The sequence below is a fragment of the Bemisia tabaci genome, chromosome 1 (assembly GCF_918797505.1).
Source record: "Bemisia tabaci chromosome 1, PGI_BMITA_v3".
Lineage (NCBI taxonomy): Eukaryota > Metazoa > Arthropoda > Insecta > Hemiptera > Aleyrodidae > Bemisia > Bemisia tabaci.
This window is the reverse complement of record NC_092793.1, coordinates 50,177,717-50,200,176: the sequence shown is the minus strand read 5'-3', so window position 1 is coordinate 50,200,176 and position 22,460 is coordinate 50,177,717. Positions and strand designations below refer to the sequence as shown.

The window sequence follows — 22,460 nt, the reverse complement described above, 5'->3', positions numbered from 1 at the left end:
AGAGCAACATGCAATCGACTACGTTTTGCTATAAGGAACTACTATTTCTGGCTCATTGGAAAAACAACATTTGTGCCGTAATTTTCCCAATGGAGATAAGTGCTTAAGTTATTATGTTTGAATAATGAAATTACTTTGAGTGAACTTTGTATTCGGCGATCAAAGTGGAGCTTAAAATGAATGTATCTTTTTTAAAAAGCAGAAAACAGAATTTTGAACAGCTCAATAACATGGAAGAACAAGAAGAATATCAGTGTGCATTCAATAAATTGAAATGGACAGTTTGAATTTTAGTTTTTCTAAATCGACAACTGTAACATGAGGAAAAGTTTTATGAAAGTGTTCATATCTACGCTCTGAAGATGCCTGAATAGGCGAAATGCATCAGTCAGCAATATAAAAATTAAAGCACCTTTGATAAAATTACTATCATTTTTGCATTAAATTATCAACTCCTTTTATTTTTAAACTTTTATGGTCAAAGCACAACAAACTCGATCACACGTTTACTCTCCAGAGAGTAAAGAATGTGTTATCGAGGGATTTTTTAAGAGCTTTTGCACAAGATTGTGATTTTTTGCATAATTTCAAAGTGCTTCGACACTATGCCCTGCAACAGGCGACACTCTCTCAGTCTACGGTGAATCTTTCTCTTCAAAATTTAAGCTCCCTACTGGTTTGTATCAGTACTTTGCACTGAGCTAGGTTCATATTGTGTGTCTTTTGATTTGGATGGATATGAAAATTAGGACAAATCAAGGAGATGGAGAATCTGAGGGTCAAGGTGTAGGGAAAGATGCTAGACAACCAGGAAGTACATGCTGCTTTTTTCTGCAATTTGAGTGTCAAATGATTATACTTGTTCGATTAATAAAATAGACAAAATGACTTACATTCATAACCGTGCATTACTTCTACTGCAGCTAATATTAAAGCTCGTTGTTCGATATCCAGGATACCCAAGTAATCCAAGTCTTTTTCTTGAATTGCACAAAATGATTCTAAATCTTCATATCCATTCAACATAAATATTGACATATGTTCCTGAAACATTTAAAAACAAGCTACAAAGATATCCTATACCTGCAAGTACAATAAGTTAAAAAACTGGAACAATTTATTTGCTCGCTGTTCGTCTATTGCGTTCAACTGATCATCAACTTGATGTGTTGCCCTCAACTGCTAAATCATTTTTTGTTGCCTACGTGTGCCTCTAGACAAGGTCTGAATTGGCAACGGGGTCACAAGCTTTCTTTTTAAAATTTTACATCAAAAACAATTCACACAAAAAGAAGTTCCGAAATGAGCTCCTGAAATATTAACAAGTATTTTCACGGATCAATTGGAAGTTACGATATACAAATTATATCGTATGTATTTCTGCCATTTTAACAAAGTTAATGGACCACTAGATAAGGTACGAATTTCAGCATTCTGATACATGTCTCTTTACCAAAATTTTACGTAAAACACGATGCACACAACGAAAATTACCGAAATTAACTCCTTACGAAGATATTCAATGATTCTTAATGCGTGAATTCAACCCACCCGCTCATGAAAAGTCAATGCTCTACGTGATTCACATCGCGCGCTAAACGTTATCATGACAGTCTCTGCGATATAAAAATCTGGCAACCTCAATCTTGACGCTTTGGCTCAGTTATAGCAAATTGCTAATAGTTTGAACAACACATGATGGGAAATGAACATTGCTCGATTGAGAAGCTTGCTGAAACCGTTGTAGTGGGCGATTTGACTCATGTAGAGTTTTGAGTTTCTTGTGAGCGGGCAGTTCAAATTCCTCGTAACCAATGTGAAATAAAAACGTTAATATCTTCGTTAGGAGTTGGTTTCCGTAATTTTCGTTGTGTGAATCGTTTTCTACGTGAAATTCTGGTTAAGAAACATGTATCAGATCGCTTAAATTCGTACCTTGTCTAGTGGTCCATTGTAGATACGATTATCTTGTAGGAGTTGATTTTGAGACTTCCTGTTGTGTGATTTGTTTTCTCATAAAATTTTGAAAAGAAATATGTTGCCTATTGATAGCCTCAGAGAGGCCTATTGATTACTATTGATTAATACCATTATTTGATACCATCAACTGAACTATGAAATTTTTATCTATTGTACTTCTGCTTTCATGTTTGGATGCTTCAACTTCGAAATTTGTTGAATGCCTGAATACTATTGATTAATATCATTATATGGATCGTGTTATGTTGAATGCCTGAATACTATTGATTAATATCATTATATGGATCGTGTTAAGCAAAAAGGAACTAAACTACATCAGCTATTGCCTGACCTAAATTGGCAATTTAATTTTTTACAAGAGAACATTCGTGCGGATTTCTTTGAAAGCTTCCAGGGAGTTGCATCGTACTACTATGCAGAAAATTCACTGAAATTAGCGCAAAAATCCGCACTACCGCATTCATGTAAAAAATTAAATTGCCCAGTTTTTCGCAATGGCTGATTTGGCTTGGTTCCTTTCTGATTTACGCAGTCCATTTGATACCATCGACTGAACTATGAAATTTGTATCTATTGTACTTCGGTTTTCATTTGTAGATGCTTCAAATTCAAACTTTAATGAATGCTTGAGGGGCAAGTATCTAATAGTTGTGGATTTAATTTTCTGAAAGTGGTTTGCTTAAAACTCAAAATTGGTAAAAAATTGGAGCAAATTTGATATATCCTAAGAAATGTCTGATTTCTTTTTAAAAGCTATTTTTCTTAAAAAAAAAAAACCAAACATTATAAAAACTTGGCTCTTAAACGCCCATAGAGCGAAGATTTTGCTTCAGTATACCTATCGATGGTGAAATTGCAGAAGTGTGTATCTTGATTTTTGATGGTTTTGAGTTAGCTCCATAATCGTTTTGTTGAGGATGTTTTCTACCTGCCATCAAGAGACTTTGATCGGAAAAAATTGGGATCAGGAGTCAGTTCCCAATCACATACCGCTTGATCTAGTCATATATATGAGACAAAACAAAAGCTTCTGATAAGGAACTGCAAGCTCGAAACTTTTTTTCGGTCCTTAAAAGATCAAAATCCGATAATAAGCCTGTTGGTTTAAAACACCCATTGCAAAAATGCGTTTGCAGTTTCACTATTGGTGTAGGAAAAGTCTTACCTTCATATTAATTGTTTCTAACAGTTGCTCTAAGGTTTGTGGTCGATGTCTACTACGATGTTTGAACTGCAATGGCTTGTGCTGGCGGTGGACATTATTTCCTTCATTAGTCAGCTGAACGTTGGTGAACTTGAAGTAACCTTGTTTGCCCCCAAGTCGACCTTGCCAAAGACCATTCGTTGACATAGAGATTACTTCAATAACATCACCTTTCTGGAACAATGAGGCAATACATGCTGTGTAACATTCATATGTTGTATTTTTTTGGTCATTTGTGTTTTTCTATTAGGAAACGAGCTGAAGGCTATGAGTTTTTACTTTAAAATAATCACCATATTCATAATAATCAGACCACAAAAACAAGAGAGATTAAAGCGAGATGTAAAATTCAGAATATGAGCTGTTTTCTGTTTGATGAAAGTCAATGTTTCTTGAGTATAAGTTCCTCCTTCCTACCAAAAAGTATGCATGACTATGTTGTTGCAAAATGGATGAGTAACTAAAAGCATTTTTTGAGAGGAAAGGATTAGCAGTAGAGAGATTAACGTAAACTAATGACTCACTTTAAATTTGAGCGCATCTTTTTCATAAAGGCTAGGTGTATAATCAACGAGAGCTTTGGCACGAGCAATTGTTGGAGACGGAGAACCAGTCTCTTCTGAACTATTTCCTTGCATCAAGGGTTGTGTACCTTAGGAAAAAATTGAGATTATCACACATTAAAAGTTACACAGAACTACAAGGAAACACTTTTTTTTTTATTCTTTATTTAATTTTCCTTGAAAAACATGAAACACTATCGTTAATTTTTAAATGCGGCAACTGAGATGGGTGATTTCATGATAATAGGATTGGTCGTGTTGCCGTGGGTTATAAACGACTTAGGGCAAAATGATTGAAAACCAAGGTGATAAAAGAAACTATGTCCCTGAACTTATTTGATTAATTGTGATATATTTAATGATATGAGACTTTAAAGGCCGAAAATGTCCAGTCGGTTATGCGTCACCCACCCCGATTTTGAAGCAAAAGAGCAATTTGCGGTAATAAATCAGTACTGATCATGGATTCTGCGGCAAAATTCGTCGAAAATAGACTCTGATATTCAAGAAAATTGCCATCTAGAACTTTTATTTTTAAGAGAGAATAGTCATTGGAAAGAAGTGTCGCCACATTTGGCAACATATTTTAGAAGTTGTGGTAAGTGCAGTGTTTACTTTGCCAGATGGAGCCAGGAGTTTCAAAACTGTCATCAAATGGGCCTGTTGCAAGGTGCAGGGATTTGCAAATTGATAATTGATTCCGATCGCAAATTTCACGAAAAGAACAATGGCGCAACTAAAAAAGCTTGAAATGACCTCTCAAACTTAAAAAAAGCTGTTTTCAGAACCGACCCATTCAGAACAGTTATTTTAACGCGGGAACGGATCCGGTATGCTCGCTACGTTACAGTTCATAAATACACTTTTTCGCAGTTAGCCATCAATTTGTTGAGAGAAATTCAAATTTTGGAAATAATTTCAGTTGAATAATTGCTTCAGTGGCTACCATTTTTAAATAATATTTAATGGAGAATTTGTAGTTGTCTGAAATTTGATGAATTTTACATTTAAATGGAAACTATTGACTGAGTATCCTTGGTTTCTAAATTGAACAATTATTGGAGGAGATATGATCAAATGATCGAAGCTGCTAAAATACATGGGTCTAAATGGGAAATGCCGCCTAGTGACAATACGAGGCGGTATTTTCTCACTTTAAAATCTATTTACCTACAATTTCCCACATCAAAAAAAATTATGAAAAATTTGACTCATTAAACACTCTCAGATGAGGCAATACAATTTTTTCGAGCAACAATTTTTTAATGTACCTTTACAGTTATAAATCGTTAATGTATTGATGTTAGACAGAAAATACTTACTCGAACCACTTGGCAAGCTTTCTATGGAGCTAGTATGCTGATCACATCGATATCTATGAGTGTGTTTTCTTTGAGCACTAGATCGGTCAAACTTAAGCCCTTGCACTCGATGGGCAAGGAAAGAACTACCTCTCTGCGTTGAATGGAGCGTAACCATGTCTTCCTCAGTGCAGTCGGAGCTCCCGGGGGAAATAGCTGAATCATTCCCATTGTTAAATGGCCTCAGTCGATGGTATAAATCTGGTTCACACGCTTCTGAACGACTGGTTTCCATCGATAGAGACGACAGCCTTGAGCTGGAAAATCATGACAATTGAATTGACCAAAATTGACACAAAAAACATTTCAGTTGGGTTCAAGTTAATTGACATAGAGAATGCAACGGAGGATAAGTCATATTATAGTTAAGACTTATATTAAGTCATATATAGGTCGATTGCTTCTTTGCGTAAGATCGACGACAGGCAAATACTCTAGTTCAAAAGAACGGCACGTGCTGGTACTCTGATTCAATATGTGTACTAAAGATTTTGCCTTTAAAAACCATGGTGATCGACATCACCTGCTGTGGAATTCCAGCATAGCTGGGTGAAAACTTGTGGAAAACTGTGTGAAAGCTGGTTACGCGAGAACAACTTACCAGACGCTTTGGATATCAGAGGCAGCATAGTCTCCCGATTCCCGGTTGTTGGCATGTGCGTGTCTAGTAAGTGGGATAACCGTTGGAGGGTAGGGGCCCGCCTGGGGAAGAATGAGCCCCCGTTGGTGGATGCCCATTGGTGGAAGGGAGATATCACCGGCCAAACGCAAAGATATCACACCGCCCTCGCCTATGGTGTTGCACGTTCCATTGCCGTTCACTTGCACCCCTTTTCCTTTCCCCTTACTGCCTTTGAGTCCTTTGCCTCCGCTCCGACCCAGGCCCATCTTGTCCGTTTTCATCGTGTAGCATACCCTGCAATTAGTCAAATCAATGGTGGGTTAAATTACACGAAAATCAGAATATGCGAAATCCTTAGAGGTTCTACTTTTAAGATTTTCATAAAGGGAAAAGCCATCATGTGGGTTACTTGGACCGAGTTTAACAGAGAGGAACCAAGCCACATCAGCTATTGCCAAATTTAACCGGGCAATTAAATTTTTTACGAGAGAACGTTTTCCTTTGAACGCGGATTCCTTTGAAATTTTTAAGGAATTTTCTTCAAACTGTGGAGATTTTTCACTGAAATTTGCACGGAAATCCGTTCAATCGTTTTCGTGTAAAAATTAAATTGCCCGATTAAATTTGGCGATAGCTGATGTGGCTTGGTTCCTTTCTGTTTAACGCGGTCCACTTAAGGCCGGATGAAGTCAAGGACCTCGAGGACAACTCTGCCGTGCTAAGGAAGAACGCCGTATGAACATTCGAGAGTTGCCAAATTTCCTTCAATAAAATGTTTATTTTTGAGGAAAGATATGACTATTTTTTCCTGAAATTTTCAGAGACTTCAGGTGAAATTGCGAACAAAATCATCGGAAAAATTGGAAGGAAAATATTCATAAGTTTACCAGGAAATTCGTGTTTCAGCAAATAGAATTTGGCAACGCCTGATGGTTCATACGGCGTTCTTCCTTAGCACGGCAGAACTACGGAATTGACCCTAGGGAATCTGAACCATAGTACTGAAATTACCATTGATATGATAATCTAAACATATTATTAAGTACCTGATACATTATTTCGGACTAATATTTTTACGAATATCAATTTTTAAGTTAAAAAAATTTGTAGGCTGGTCATAATTAAGATTATCGGAATAAGTATCAATTGGTTTAGAATTCAAATTGTTGATTTAATCTTTCTTTCCAACGGTTCGATTAGGATTAAGCCTGAAATAAGGTACCTCTGATTGTGTTGGTCGGCAGCCACCATTAAGAAGTCCTCAGGGTCGCTCTCATAAGGGGGCTCATCGTACCAGTGGTGCCCGAGTGTGGCCAATCGGATCATGTCGTCGTCGTACATGTAGGTGTCGTCACTCCCGGCGCCTCCCCCGCCCCCGCCTCCTTCCCCCCGTAACTGGACCCCCAGGCTCGCCTCCCGGCTCAGTCCGTGTCGGATATCCCGCAAAATCTGAAACAAAAAAGGCAAATCATTGAAGGGTGCTATCGATAAATATAGGACAGGTGTCGTGATTGACTTATTCGATTACTAGGATCAATCACAGCTTATGACTATGATCTGGATCTACTGATATCACTGTTTGATTAACTTATGATCTCTGGCGTCCTGCGTGATCAACAAAAGCCAGGGCTCATGAGTTTTTGGACTTACTCCCGTCTAACAGAAACCGATTCAATTCTAGTCCAGCGAGGCCATCATTGGACGTATTATGACAAAGGCGATAGTGCAGTGGAAAGATGGGTGACTCGTTAGTGTCGGGCTATAAAGCAATTCTATGGTGAAATTGTGCGTCTCAGTCGACGTCAGCGGGCAATGATGCGCACTCAACGACGGGGATGGTCGTCGGGGCTGTAACTCGTGAGCCTGTGCACGGCTCTACTTGCATGCCCGGCTCATGATTAGCATATTTGCGCTAGCCTTTGATTTAATGTCAACAACCCGTTTTCCATTCCAAAAGGATCCCTCCAAATCCACTTTTCAGTGTTCTTATGTCCCTATCGCTTACCCCATCTATCCACTTTCACATATCGTCCTTTAGCATAAACCATCCAATTGAGGGGCTTAGAAAACAAGGCGCGTGAGTGCAGTTTTAGGAATTCGGGACTAGAGATAAGAGCCCAGCCGCCTCAGCTGCGTGTCGTAGCTCGTTATGCTTGTATTTCAACAGGTGAGATACAAGAAAACGACTGGCCCTCACTAAAAGCAAAGTAGATAAAAATAGGAAGGAATGGCGAAGGGCAATAATAATCCAGAGCATTACGTGTTTTTCCGTGTTGAGAAAGGAAGGATGGAAATAAAAATAAAACCGTAAGCTCAGAAGGATGTGTTTGATCAAAATTGAGATGTGCGTGTTTTTCGGTAGTTGATGGTAAGATCTATCAGAATACCAAGCGGTTTCGTCTGGAAGTCATTTGACGCGGAGAAAACAGCGAATGGGATACGTGCATTTTTCGTTCAGAGGGGACACGGGATAAATACGACCTACCGTTACTTTATGGCCAACTGCTGGCCTTAATTCGGCTCAACTGAGCTGATAATTTCAGAAAACTTTCACGAAGGTGTGAGACAAAACCTTGTAAATTTTGAAGGTATTCGGAGCACTCTATAGGTCCGAGTAAAATCCAGAACTTAAAATTCGTTTTTTTTTCGAAATAATAAAAACTGCACTTATGCGCCTTGTCTTCCAGGCCCCTCAATTGCAATCACTATTGATCAAACAATATTCTTTTCGTTAACAAAATAGACAAGGGGACAAAATTTCTGAGATTTAAAAATTCACTGATTTTTCAATGTTTCCTTGGACATAAATATTTCTCAAGCAACAGTGCCGGATTTACCTACTTGCCGCCCATGGGCTGCCTGTATTTTGCTGCCCCCTTCTCATTCGTTTTGAAACATCAATAAAAACCATCCAGGGGAGGGGGAAGGGTGCATAAGACGCGTTTACTCGTGTTGGACACATTTTTTGCGAAGCCCTGTCAACATTACTAGCAAAAGTTCACGGAACTTGGCGCGAAAATTAAGTTCCGTAAGCCTATCTCTGTATGAACAATGCGGGTTATAAGAAATGAACGAAAAAATTATGAAAGAACAATCTGACCGCACCTCTGGCGCAAAGCGTGAGGCATTCCTACAATCTTGTAGGCACTATGCGTTTCACGCCAACCGCTGCTGACAGCACTGTGTTTTACGCAATGCGTGAAGTATTCATGCAGTCTTGTAGGCGCTAATATGCGTTACATGCCGACCGCCGCGGCGTCGAGGGCTTTTCCTTTTCATCTCAAGTCCTTGTCATCATTGCCGCCGCGTCGTTCCAGGCCAAATTGCGTGTTTGGTTCCTCTCTTTACTCGACTAATTAAAGGTGCTGTCTCTATATCACCGAAAGATGACAAATTTAGAAATTAATATACTCTCAGAAAGTGGATATTTTGTCGCCTTTTCTCGTTTATAATTTTTCTTTCTGAATCCGATATTTTTTTACACCTACATTTAAAAAAATTTCAAAATTTGTCGCCACCTTTTGGCAATCGTGGTTACCAATTTTGAAATGGAGAGATATTCTTTTGATTTCTTTTCATGGAATTTTATCACTCATTTTTTTCCCGCGTGTGTAGATCCGTAAACTAGTCTCCATGTTTTAAGTTCTCACGTGATTCCTAGCAGCACTCATCGTGGCATCAATCATTTGAAATGTTGACTTAAGATTCCAATTCATGACGAGCGTCTAATATACAAAGAGGATGAGCATCAAATTCGGTTATACTTAGTGTTCAATTTAATTTCACCCCCCCCCCCCTTATCCTTTAAGGACTCTGAAACTTTGAATTAGTGATTGGAATATGCTTTCTGAATTTATTGGTAAAAAAAAGATTTCCTCATCACTCCATTATTTCATCTTCCACTTCTTGAATTTACCTTCCTCCATATGCTGTCTACCCTTCTCATCGGTTTCTGGAGCCGCTCTTTGGCGCAAAAGCGGTGCGGAGCTCTCTTTTTGTACGGACATTCTGGCATAAAAAGAGAGAAAAAACGCTCGAATCCGAAAGTGAGATTGACAGAATTGACAACACAGCCGGGGAAAGCGAGAGATTGGGGGTTCGTTGCGCGCGAAAACCGTCGAACTGGGGAACATTTTGTTGAGCTCGGGCCGCGATAGAAAACGTTAAATATAGCGCAAGGTGCACAGTGTAGAGAAAAGTGTGCATTTGCCTGACAGGTGGGCGGAGGAGGGGGCGAGGGCGGGCTGTAAAAGTAACGGGAGGGAGCCCTAAGAAAATAAAAATAAAGTGGGTGAAATATGATTTCAAAGGAGCAACGAGATCTCAGAGTTGCTGTGTCAAAGATACATTCTCACCTCTTTATCGCTCCCTGTTCGATGTCTCTTGCTTGTTGGCCCGGACGCCAGACTGGGCGCACGCCAAAAAAATTGGAAATCGACTTTTTTTAACATAAATATATGCACTTGTGAGGGAAAAATAATTTCCTCCTTGCCGCCAGAAGAGTATTGAGTTCCTTCTTTCCTTCAACTCTAGGTGAAACCGAACATTGTTTCAATTCGTAGGTGAGTACATACACTGTTCGCGACATGGGCTATCTATTTACACGGAGTTAAATTTGGTATTAAACAAAACCACGCCAATTCGTTCTCTTTGTTCCATGATCGAACTAAACACACCGTGTTCTTCATGATGACTGTTTTTCAGATGATAGTGTGAATAGAATGGATCCACCAGCAATAGTCGTTAGCACTGCTCCCGCCACTTTACTCACAACCACCATGGGCATAGCTAGGGGGGTCCTGGGGGGGGGGGCTGCCCCCCCCAGAAAAACGGGATCCTCCATTCCTCACCCCCCCGCTTTCTTCACCACGAGAGGTGGTCCCATGCCCCCCCCCCCCCCCGAGAAATTTCCTAGCTGCGCCCCTGACAACCACCGACCCTACCTCAAGTAGCCCACATTTCATAGAAGTCCAGGGTTCCCACAGAATTTGGAAAATGAAATTCCCTGAAATTTCCCTGATTTCCCTGACACATTTTGGTGAAATTCTCAGACATTTAAAGATACGACATAAGGTTAAGAAGACATGATTGAAAATAGTTTTCAGACAAAATGTGTTGTTCAAAACCTCACACCCATTCTAGAAAGCAAATGAAGGTGATCTAAAAAAATTTCTCTAACATATTCGTCATTTTTCCTTGGGTTTCCCCTGACTGTGGCAACCCTGAAATGGATGTACCCCCTTTCAGCTTTACCAAAAACCCTCGTAGTCAATTTGCGACCTTGACTTATAATTTCACCACCCGGTTAATGAATAAAGGAGGTAAAAGGATACCCCGAAAAACTCCACCGAGATGGCAATGCGGTAGAGGGTATGACTTAACTCGTTGATTCACCGCACCGCCGCGCTGCCGTGCAACCAGCGGGGAAAAAAGAGGATGGCGAAGAAAAACAGGAACTGTATGGGCTTCCTCGCTGCTGGGTGGGGGTGCACTGCTCGGCGCTCGCCGTTCAACTCCGAAACTAATAACAAAGTAATAATTGACAGGGCGAAGCAAAGGTTTCAGAGGTGTTGTTCGCGCCAGTATGTGGCCCCTTCGACTTCCGCGTCACCCAATTTGCACGTTCACAGCGCGGGTTGCAGACCTCTCCGGGCGCTGCCGCCCGATCCCACGCCCACCTCGGCTGGACGTAATTGAATCAGTGGCGTGGCGTGCTTTGCGATCTATCGATATTTCCCCATTTGAAGCAGTGGTAAATAATCGATTATTCAGGTGTTCGCTGCGAACACCCTGTTTATCGATACTTTTCTATAGGTTTAAATGGCCGATCAATCGATATATCGTAAAGCACGCCACGCCACTGAATTGAATCGCAACCAACTACGAAAAAGTCGAGGGCTCCCCGAATCCAGCCAAGAATTCCGAGTTCAACGGAGAGAAAAAGTTATTATTACGTGTCCTCAGTGGTAGAGCTTCTCAGTTCTCGGGGAAGGATCATAAAACGCCAAAATCGACCATTTACAGTACTGCGCTGAGTTTTTTATCTGGTCAAAAATACGAAAAAAAAACTTCGAAGAAAATGTTTTAAATGATAGTAGGTGACTTTTGTTGCTGCGCAATTTAAACGGAGCGATTTTGCTGATGAGAACCTTTCAAAGGAACGGCGAACTTGAGGGTTTCATCGTCATGTGGTTAAAATTGGACAAGTTTCTTTTCAAAGTTTCACCTTGAGTTCACAGCTTGGTATTTGAGCAACGGCGTGAGTCCAGTATTAAAAATGCCTATGAATATTATAATATGTACTATATACATCGTTATGTCACCGAAACTATATGATCGAACATAAGCTAAAAATTCCACAGGAGGCATTTATCATTACAGGGTTTTATTTTAGGTACATTTCAATGAAAGCCTCGGGCTCCCAAAAAAGAGTCGCTACTGTAAGAAGAGCCCCCCCCCCCCCTCACAGCCTGGACCCGTATAATCCCCCAACGGCTTGGGCCCGTGGCCCCTCTTACGGCCTGGACCCGTGCTTCCCTCCCCACGGCCTAGACCATCTACCTGTGAGTACATAGCTATAGCAGTTACTTTCGTGTCAGTAGCCCTTCACTTGCCGTCCCTCAATATCCAACATATCACCACCCCATTTACATCACCTTAATCCTTTAACTGCGGCGAGTCTTCGGTTTTCACGGCAAATCCTCCGCTTTTATTTTGGCCCAATCTTAACGAACAACGATGGCGACAGAGTTCTGAACAGGATAATGATTTTCTTATGTCCGACGCACGAGTGGATCTAGTCAAACTTTGAGAGGTCGGCATGAATTTCTGACAAAAACTACGAGTTTTGATGTCATTCATTTCGTCCCACATTTAGAATGGAGTTCAATGGTTGCATTTGACTGTTGTTCTATGTAAATGTTACGCGGAAACACGATGGTGCCACTTTTAGACCTCTGAAACATGTCCGTAGTCAACGGAGTTATAAGCGTTCAAAGTGTGTCCAAAATGTGGGTTGTCCCGACCTCCCTATGAGCTAGGTCACACTTTGATCGGATACTCTCCACGCAAAGATTGAGCAAATCTTAGTGCTGATCATCATTATCGAGGAGATAACTCTGGATGACTGTCTAGCACCTGCAAGTATTTGCGGCCACTCTGCTCCGAGACTTTGTTGATGTGAGGTGGACTCTCAGGGTAGGATGGGATATCCCTCCATTACGCCCTCAACTGAGAGCTTTTTTTGAGATCGAGATGGTCGCAGAGAACCATGGGCAACCACCGTGATTAACGCGAAAATTAACCTAAATAAACAACAAAGTGATCATCATTCATTTCCCACCCGAACGATACGCATTCCTCTCGATCATCTTGATCTTCACATTTGGCCACAAGAGCCCCGTGGGAGGCCTAAAACGGATGAACCAATCAGAGAGCGGCACAGGGGTTGTAATCCTCTCTCGTATGTAGGTACTCTAGGCAACGATGGGCGTGCGGCATAATTTCGGAGCGGAAGTTAGCGCGGATGAATAAGTTGGTGACACAGAAGAAGTGGAGAGGTAGAGGATTAGGTTAATTAAAATGTAGTCTCGCCGCTGCATTATTCGCTCTCCGACCCTCCGGCTCCCGTGAGCCTTTGACTCGGGCTAAGTGATTTGCACCCCCCCCCCCCGTCCCCCCACCACCACATCCATTCCGATTAATTCATATTTTCCCGCCCCCCTCCCCAACCCCCGCTCCCTATTCCTGCCACTTCTCCGCGCCACAGGTAAAGCGTTTCCCGCCGAGCTGTAAGAAAAACCTTCCATCAGCCGTTAATTATTACCACAAACTGATTGCGGTGGACGCAAGGGTCGTAAGACGGTATGTTGGAATTTTTAGCCAATGTGCGTTAAAAATTCAGCCTATTTGATTTTTGAGACTTTCACTGATATAAACATAGCTCTTGTTTTTGCTCTGGCAAAAGTTTGCAACAGGCTCATTGTGGACTCTGGCGCCATTTACGTTGCACTGGTTTGGGCTTTATTCGCCCTCTAGGGCTCTCCGTAAACATCGTTAGCCTCTAAGCCTAAGGGCCCTTGTCCATGAGTAGGTGGGTGTCTACGTTACGGTTCGGTCGCATTACGCGGGGTAAAGAAGAGTTCAAAGCTGAGTAATTTATAGATCATTTTGCGTGCAAAATCACGCTATTTTGGACTAAGGTGCTAATACTAAAGAGGGTTATTAAAGTGAGATTATACAATATTGTATCATCACTTTAGGGTATACTAAAATGACGATGACTGACATCGGTAAAGGCGTGTCTCTGTTGCGAAGTTGGTAGCTAATTCTGCTCATGTTTTATTTATTTTATTTCAAGAACAGTTGTATGTATGTATATATATAACAGTTCAAGACTAAAAGGCACTCATTTCTCATCAAAATACTCGAATTCTAAATTCATTAGTGCCATAAGCTCCCCTGTCATTTTTCAACTTGACAATCGGTTTGTCTCAAAATGCTACTCAACTGCTTCATCAGTCACATCTTTAAATATATTGAAAACGACCCCTCCCGATCAGTGGCGTGGCATATTTTGCGATAAATCGATTAATCTACCATTAAAACCTATAAAAAGGATCGATAAACAGGGTGTCTGCAGCGAACGCCTAAATAATCGATTGCTTACCGCAGCTTCAAATGGAGAAATATCGATAATCGATTATTCAGGCCTCGCTCCCGATTGGATCTGAGCGTGACGAGAAGACGCGGAGGAGAAAATTACGAATAGCGGCAGATTAATGGGGATTTTTTGATGAGACCCGAGTTGAATTCCAAGGGCGTTCTATCGTGCTACGGAAAATGCCGCATGAACATTCAACGTTGCCAAATTTCTTGTAACAAAATTGGTGAAAATCGGTGAAATCTACGGAGAAGTTGACCCGCAATTTAATTTGATGCATCTGCAAATTTCGAGGCAAGATAATCGTGACTTTCCTCAAAAATAAATATGTTATCAGAAGAAATCTGATAGCGATCACGGTGTTTTTCCCTTGTTTTATTCAAAGGGCGCTCTGCGGTTCTGAGGAAAAACTTTATATGAAGATTCGAAGTTGCCGAAGTTCTTTAGATAAAACAAAAATTTCCAAGAGAACTTGCGGGTGTTTTTTCGTCGAATTTGCAAAGAATTTCACTAGCAAATTAATGCAACGCGACTAAAAATGTCAATTCAAAATATTGTCGACTTTTCTTACAAATAAATCTTTTATCGAAAGAAACTCGGCAAGACTTGGTGGGGCGTTTTTCCTTACACACCCCGACAGCGTTATTCGTTGCGGTGGCGTTGGAGGAGTATTGAGAGCCACACTTTCCGATTTATTAGATGCCTAGTTTTGCGTGGGTTCATCTCATGTTCCAAGTTGCTCTCACGCGGTAAGTCAGTTCCGCTTGAACGGTAAGCAAAGAAACTCTGCGGAAACTTTTTGAACCGCTCGCTTCGCATCGGGAGATTTCGTGCCTCGTCCGATAAAAGAGCGCAACTCCGTGTTTATCTTGAGCCCTCGGGAACACGGAGATGTGAGGGCGACAGGGCTCATCTTGAACTGCATTTGCGTCCTCTAGCCGGCGGAGCGATGAATTTATGCACACGAGCGTGTCGCAAACTCACTACTTCCATTGCTCCTTTGAACGGAGTCTTCTCAGAGGTAGAAGCTTGTATATTTGCGATCAATAAGGGAATGAATATATGACTCAGACTCCCAGGTGACATTTTGGTATGGGATTTTTCTTTATTAATTTATTTGGAAGTAGAATGCCAGCGAAGGTAGTCGACTTCTTCACATCTGCATTCTAGAAACAGTTGGTTCATGGAGGCTAGGCGGGTTATATCCAATAAAAAGAACATACTGAGTCGGAATTTCCATCATATCTTTTTATTCTAGAATGATTTAACTTCTCTTAACTTTTTCTAACTTCCCCTATTTCCAAAATTTCCAAATTCCCCGTCTTCTTCTGATTCATCCGGATTCGAAAACAGAAACAAGAGACCCTCCATTGTTACCTTAGTCGGTGGAGGCTTTTACTTTCGGGACCTGGTGTGCGATACACATATTCAGGGTTAATGCGGATACTTGTTCCTTTCTCTATTAATTGTAAATTGGTGAAAAGAAACTGTCGGTCTCGGCTTCAGATTGAATGATGAAAAATACCACCCTTACTTACCATCTTGTGCCCTTGAGAGACATTTTACATTTTTACCTTACACTAATCATTACCTTTTTTAACGCCCCCAAGTAATTGTTTAAAACCAGCTTCTATTCTATGCTCAGTATATTTCTATTCTTCCTATCACTTCAAAGTTTTTGATCAATGACTTCTAAATGGCTAGTGTGAAACATCGGGTTGAGCCATCGCATCGGTCTGTCACAAGGCGCGGCCGGCGTGCTGCCAGCTCAAAACGCACATTGGCGCCTACAAACCTACGGGAATACTTCAAGCATTGCGCCGTCAGTGCACGTTTCATTCTGGTAGCACGCCGCCAGTCGTGCGGCGATAAAACAGCGAGATTGCGGCGGGAGCGTTGAATTTGGCGTGCGGCCGCGGGGGAAGTTTGGCGATGCGGATTTGACGCGTGTTCGATTCGTTTGGCTGTGGTTTTAGTCGGTGACTGGTGCGGACACCTGATTGGATTAAACGAGTGTAATGCGCTAGGTTATGGCTGCGGTCGGCCCTACGCCGCGCCGAATGTTCATCCGCGTGCAGCTGGCGTTGATACGATGACGACACCTTTCACGTCCTTTAACACTTGCTAACATTGGGTAGATGAGTCTCCGTATGTGAACAATATTTAGGACCGAAATCAGCTTTGCCTCGGGGAGGTCCAGAGACAAGAAACCCACCACTGGCCTCTTGGCGACAGGTGGAAGCTTTCACTTTCGGGGATTCAACAATTCCTTTTAGACAATTATAAGGGAGCAACAGTCATCACCCTAATTTCGGCTGTTGACCTATCTACATGGTGGATACAGCTTCGGGTGACGTCATGAGCCAAACAAGTTTCTCTAACTTCGGCCATTTTCGGCTTGTTTGCAAAACAAAACTGCCAACACGTTGTTGAAAATCAACCATGTTGGTAAGTCAACAGTAGAATGCTGAAGTACCGAAGTAAAAGCTTCCACCATGGCCAAGATACTATAGGAGGGTCTCTTGTCTCTGAGGAGGTCCCAGCACCCCACATGGTTTTCACTGTTATTAAAAGATGTTGTATGAGGAGGTCCTTAATATAGCGTCATAAAAAGGACGATTTTTACGAAACTTCGAGTAAAACTTAACAGAAGCATTTTAGAAACAGGCAGAATACTTTACAGTCTTTTCAAAATCTACAAAAAGGGGACCAACTATTGAACGGGGAGATTCCCTTTTTTAGAAATTGAAAAATTACGAAAAAGAAAAGGTTTTTCATTCCTATTATTCAAACATCTACAAAAAGGGGATCAACTATCGAACGGGTAGATTCTCTTTTTTAGAAATTGAATAATTAAGAAAAAGAAAAGAAAGAGGTTGTTCCGTAGAGGACATGTCCTAAAATCGCTACTCAGACATGCCTGTTTTAATTAGCAGAGTACTCCGTTTAAATTTCAAGCCATAAAGTTGGCTTATTTCTCTCGGAACAAATAAAGTAGGAGCGGACATTTCGAAACAAAGCAACGGAGGTAAGTAAGTTATGTTATGTCAGGTTAGGCACCGCTCTCGCCGTTTGAAAGAGTTCCCGAGATCAGCAAGCGTCCGCTGTGGGTTGCGACCCGGAGCTGAGGGTGAGAAGGCAACAGACGTATAAAAATTGATACTTTAAGCCGCACGGCGGTGTATAGCGGGTGTAGGAGCCGGAGCTTACATCGGGCGCGGGGAGGGTGCAATAAAACTCCCCCGCAGGAAGTGTTCTTAGAGGAGCATTTAAACAGCTTTATAGGCCGTAAATATGTATTAGGTTGCCCGTTGCCCGTCTCCCCCGCTTGATATTTCCGCGCGCCTTAAATTCGCCTTCTCTCCCTCTCATCTCAGAAAATTCGGATTCGCTGTCTGTACCCATAACCACAACTGATTCTCCGGGAGAATCCACGGCTTTCGATTTGAACGAGGCGTTGGTGCTGCGCCTTGCTTTGTTTTATTTCGCGCAACAGATGTCCCGCCCTTTCCTCCACGCTGAAAAAAAGTGACCTAATTTGGGCAGAGATATTCTTGAATTCGTCACCAATAAGGAATTTCTCTCAAATCAGGAAGAAGAAATGCTCAAGCCAAGGGAAAAGTCGCACTGGAAAAAAAAAGACACGTTGGATTTAGAGTCCAGACTCTTGAAAACATTGACAAGAAAAAGGACTCTTGATTCAATCAGATTTAAGCTTAAGTCAAAGGGAAATCCGCTCAAATTAAGAGGCTTGGTTCTTGATTTAAGCTTAGATCTGATTGAATCAAGAGTCCTTTTTCTTGTCGATGTTTTTAAGAGTCTAAACTCTAGATCTAATGTGTTTTTTTTCCAGTGCGCTTGTGTAAGTTAGTGATTTTAGCTGAATGCAGGGATGGTTTCCGGTGGCGAGGCGTGAATGATCAATCAATATTTCTCCACTTGAAGTACGGTAAAGAGGCGATTATTAAGAGTTCGTTGCGAACACCCTGTTTCTCGATCCCTTTCCATGGGTTTAAATGGTAGATCAATCGATATATTGCAAAGCACACCACGCCATTGGTGGTTTCCGCATCAATCTCCTCAGTGCGATTTCTTTGCGGTTTCAACAATAAAATTAAGGGTAAAATCGACTAAGCTATAATACAGCATTTGGTGGTTAAGTCAGTAATCATCATAATTCTGTACTTTTAATCAGAACTTAAATATTAATAAATTAATTGTATACCTCTCTGCCTAATAATGTATATTATTCTATTAATAAATTAATTCTATACATCGTTGCTTACTTATGTATATTATTCAAATTAATCCTTCTTATCTTTTTCTTTATTAATATTCACGTGCTGTACTAATAAATCATGCAATCAAATACAGAAGCGAGGAACTTTCATCAAGACTTATTATTATCCTTAGCTTTTTACAAATGCTGACTTTCTCGAGGGCGAACCTCACCGAATCCTACATTTTGTGTCAGAACGACATGCGATATATCGCATCAATTAGTTCCATTTTCCCAGCTAATTTTCATTTTTCTCGAATTTTGAGATTGCACTTCTGTTGTCAGAAGACCATAGTATTCACTTACCAATTTTGACAAACAAATTCAACGTAATAAAGAGGTGGTTTTTTTAGCGGAAAAATATAGCATTCTATACTGATTTCGAAACTGCATTCGAATGCAATATATTCTCTCTAAAAAAAACACGCTTATATTACGTTGAATGTGTTTGTCAAAATTATTGGAAAGTGAATTCATTTAGTCTCCTGACAACAGAATTGAGATCTCAAAATTCGAGCAAAATGACTGGTAGCTGAAAAAATGGAACCAATCGATAAGATATATCGCATGTCGTTTTGACATAAAATATGGCGTCCATCGAATCACCTTAAAAGGGTCATTTTGACCGGGATTCGGCAACCCCGCTTAAACATGATAGGGTGGCTGGCGGGCGAGGGCAGAAACCGAAACGCACGAGGGCGGGAGGTCATAAAACTCTTACACCGGTTCTTTCATTACACTTATTCGAATTTACGATTATTCCGCGAGCTCTCTTTCGACGAAAATTAACCGCAACTAAAACTAACTTTTACACGGGGTCGCGCGAAAAAGTTTTGAATAATGTAACTAGCACCGACCGAAGAACCGTCGACCAAGCCATCCCACGCATCAGCCGAGGCCTACCCTCGAGCCCGAGTCGTAAATACGTAGTAAATTTAAATTTTGTTCCATTTAATACTTCTATTATCGTCGCCGCGCCGCGGAATGAGATTATTTAGAAACTATGACTCTGCGAAAAAGTAGTCGCCTTCTTTAATACAGCTTTCGGATTTTACTCCGCGACTCAGTTCTTTTGTTTTTCATTTACTGTCTCTTTTTCTTCTACTACAGAGTTCTCCGACTTCGTCAGTCAGAGCGATGCGAGGACATTATGAGTAGCAAAATATCGCTACAGGACATATGCAATAATGTTCTATTCTTTGAGGAAGGAGAAATTTGCACCAATACGCGTAATTATTTATTTTCTTGTAAAGAAATACCAGCACTAAAGTAGCAGAGGGAAGATGCCATGAGTGATGATCGAATACCTCATTGATAAGACGCTATCGAATCCCAAAGTTATTTCCTTTTTTGAAGACGCTATAAGTTGGGTTAGGCTAGGTTTATTCCCCTGATCCTGATCTCATTACGCCCTAAGAAAATTTTACCTCTCCTTTCCCAAACCAAACCCCCCCCCCCCCAAAAAAAATAAAAGAAAACGCCTAATTATTGTGAACATGACACAGTCTTAAGCCTGTAAAAATGCAAAAGAAAAGTTTTACATTTCATTATTACGTCTTTGTGCTTTGATGCCAAGTGGTCAGACTTGTTCAACTGTCCACTTTTTCCTGTTCGAGCAAGTGATCACAAAAAGTTGTACCCATGTCTATCAGCCTTGACAAGATACGAAATTAAGCCCAACGATGATTTTCTCGAAAATTTTTGGAAGATTGCCGCACTAACGACTGCAGAAATGCACTTTAGGGAAGAACTTCAGAGGAGGATGTCTTACTTTGGCCCGAACAACAAGTTCCTACAGTTTTGGCTGGGTACTACTGGAGCACCCTAGGGTTTTAACCCTTAAGAGTTGCATGGGCATATAATCGAGCTTTTGCGACAATTCACGAGGATGGAGTAGAGCGGAACTGTGACGTTTTGCCAAACCGTCTCACAACGTTGAAGATGGCATCGGATGAGATACCGCTCATTCGAAGAGCTCGTTTGGGGGAAGCATACCCGACCGATTGAAGGCTCTTTATCTCGCCAATATGAACGGCAATGCGACGCAACGCGATGATGTTGCGTTGATGATTTTAGACCTGTTTTTGACTGCGATAACTCAGGTGAAATTGGTCGATTTGGGGGCGTTTAAAAAGTTGGCCTCCCTTTTTTGACGCTCTAGAATCGATTTCAGGCAAAAGGACACTATTCAAAATCGGCGTTTTTGGCCCCCCGGGGAATCGTGCCATATTTCACGGGCTGCTAAAGGATCATCTGGGAAGCCCAAAAATAGTCGGTTTTTTGCCCTAAACCCCCAGGGAGAGAGCGGGGGGTCAAAGTCCAAATTTTTGGATGCTTATAACTTTGAAACAGTACAGGCTGTTGCAATTTTTTTTTACGTAAGATTTAGCGTAAAAAAGACTGTAATTCAAAGTTGTTAAACGTGGAAAAACGTTGATTTTTGACCCAGATATGATGATTTTTCTATGCAGGGTGTCTACTAAAACAGGCTGGCCAAAAATCAGAACTTTTACAGTGCTTTTCAAGCACATTCCCAAGAAATTCAGTACCTCCTCAACAGAAAAATTCCGTACTTCTTCAGTACCTCCATTTGACGAGATTCGAAAAATTTCAAAAATTTGCATTTCTCGCTCGAATGCGACAAAAATGACAAAACAGTGAGTAAAATTCCGGACCTTCTTGCGGAATTTCCGCACTTTTTTAAGTACTTCCGGACCGTCCTTAAAAAATCAGCACTATTTCCGGACTTGTAGACACCCTGCTATGTGAAGTCGGAGTGGACTATGTCGCGACAGAGCAACGCGGCCTAAAAACCATTTGCTGAAATTAGAATTACTTAAATGTTCCGTCACCTTCGCCGTGCCTCGCTGTTTATTTATTTTTTTTATTCGAATAAATCCCCAACTCCGGAGCGCATCTGCGAAAGGCCCCGCGGCCTGGGCTGAGCCGCCGCCAGCGACCTTTCCGAGCTCGGAAACCGGGCATTTACGTCGAAACGAAGAGTAAGCTGCCGCCCCCCCCCCCCCCCCACCTCATCCTCTCGAAAAAGGGACCGAGCGACTAGAAAGGGATCCGGGGGCTTACCTTCGGAGATTTTAACAGTGACACTGGATAAATCAGCACGCGATAAATCGCCGAAAAATGCCCTCGTCATTTTTCACTGTGACAATGGAAATGAACCGCATGTGGGGAGCAGGGCAAATATCCTCCTTCGAATTTCTGAGTATTCTTGAAAGAAGATTTTCCCAATTTTCCGGATTTGTAAGGTATTCTGAAAAATTATTAGGCTAATTTTCCGGATTTTTTAGAAATCCTGGGAAAATATGTTCCTAATTCGAGAGGCTTGGAGGACAAAGCGATTAAAGGCGCAGTTTTCGCTACTTCGAGAAACACATGTGGACTGTATTCATAGTTACTCATTGAAAAGCTCATTTCTTCAGGGGGTTTATTCAATGTAACGTTAGAATTAGGGGAGGTTTAAAGTATAATCTACGCCCTAAGCTATTACCATCGAGAGATCGAGGACAGAAAGCTTCGGACACTATAAAGCGCATTCCACGGGAGGTGAAAACTACGCTCGACCGCAGAACGTCACAGTTCTTCCCGCCACGTCCGTAACGTGCGAGCGTGTGTTACTACTTACTTCGGGGCTCCTCTGACGTAAGGACGTATCTCGATTTTCACGTGAGCACTGTTCTCCGTATTACTCCATGTTTTCCGAAGCTAATGTGGAAATAGAGATACGCTCTTACGTCAGGGACTGCCGGGGAGACGGGAGCCATTAAACCG

General features: G+C 41.4%; 1 protein-coding gene across 2 annotated transcripts in view; it reads right to left on the bottom strand.

The window, feature by feature from the left end:
• LOC109039472 (uncharacterized) overlaps window positions 1-22,460 on the bottom strand; it is a 303,868-nt gene that overhangs the window by 2,000 nt on the left and 279,408 nt on the right. For both annotated transcript variants that reach the window (XM_019054955.2, XM_019054956.2), the window contains 6 exons: window positions 6,953-7,179; window positions 5,710-6,024; window positions 5,070-5,365; window positions 3,709-3,836; window positions 3,146-3,358; window positions 894-1,044 (listed from right to left, as the gene is read on the bottom strand). In XM_019054955.2, the coding sequence (XP_018910500.2) occupies window positions 894-1,044; window positions 3,146-3,358; window positions 3,709-3,836; window positions 5,070-5,365; window positions 5,710-6,024; window positions 6,953-7,179 (1,330 nt within the window). The remainder of the gene's footprint in view (window positions 1-893; window positions 1,045-3,145; window positions 3,359-3,708; window positions 3,837-5,069; window positions 5,366-5,709; window positions 6,025-6,952; window positions 7,180-22,460) is intronic.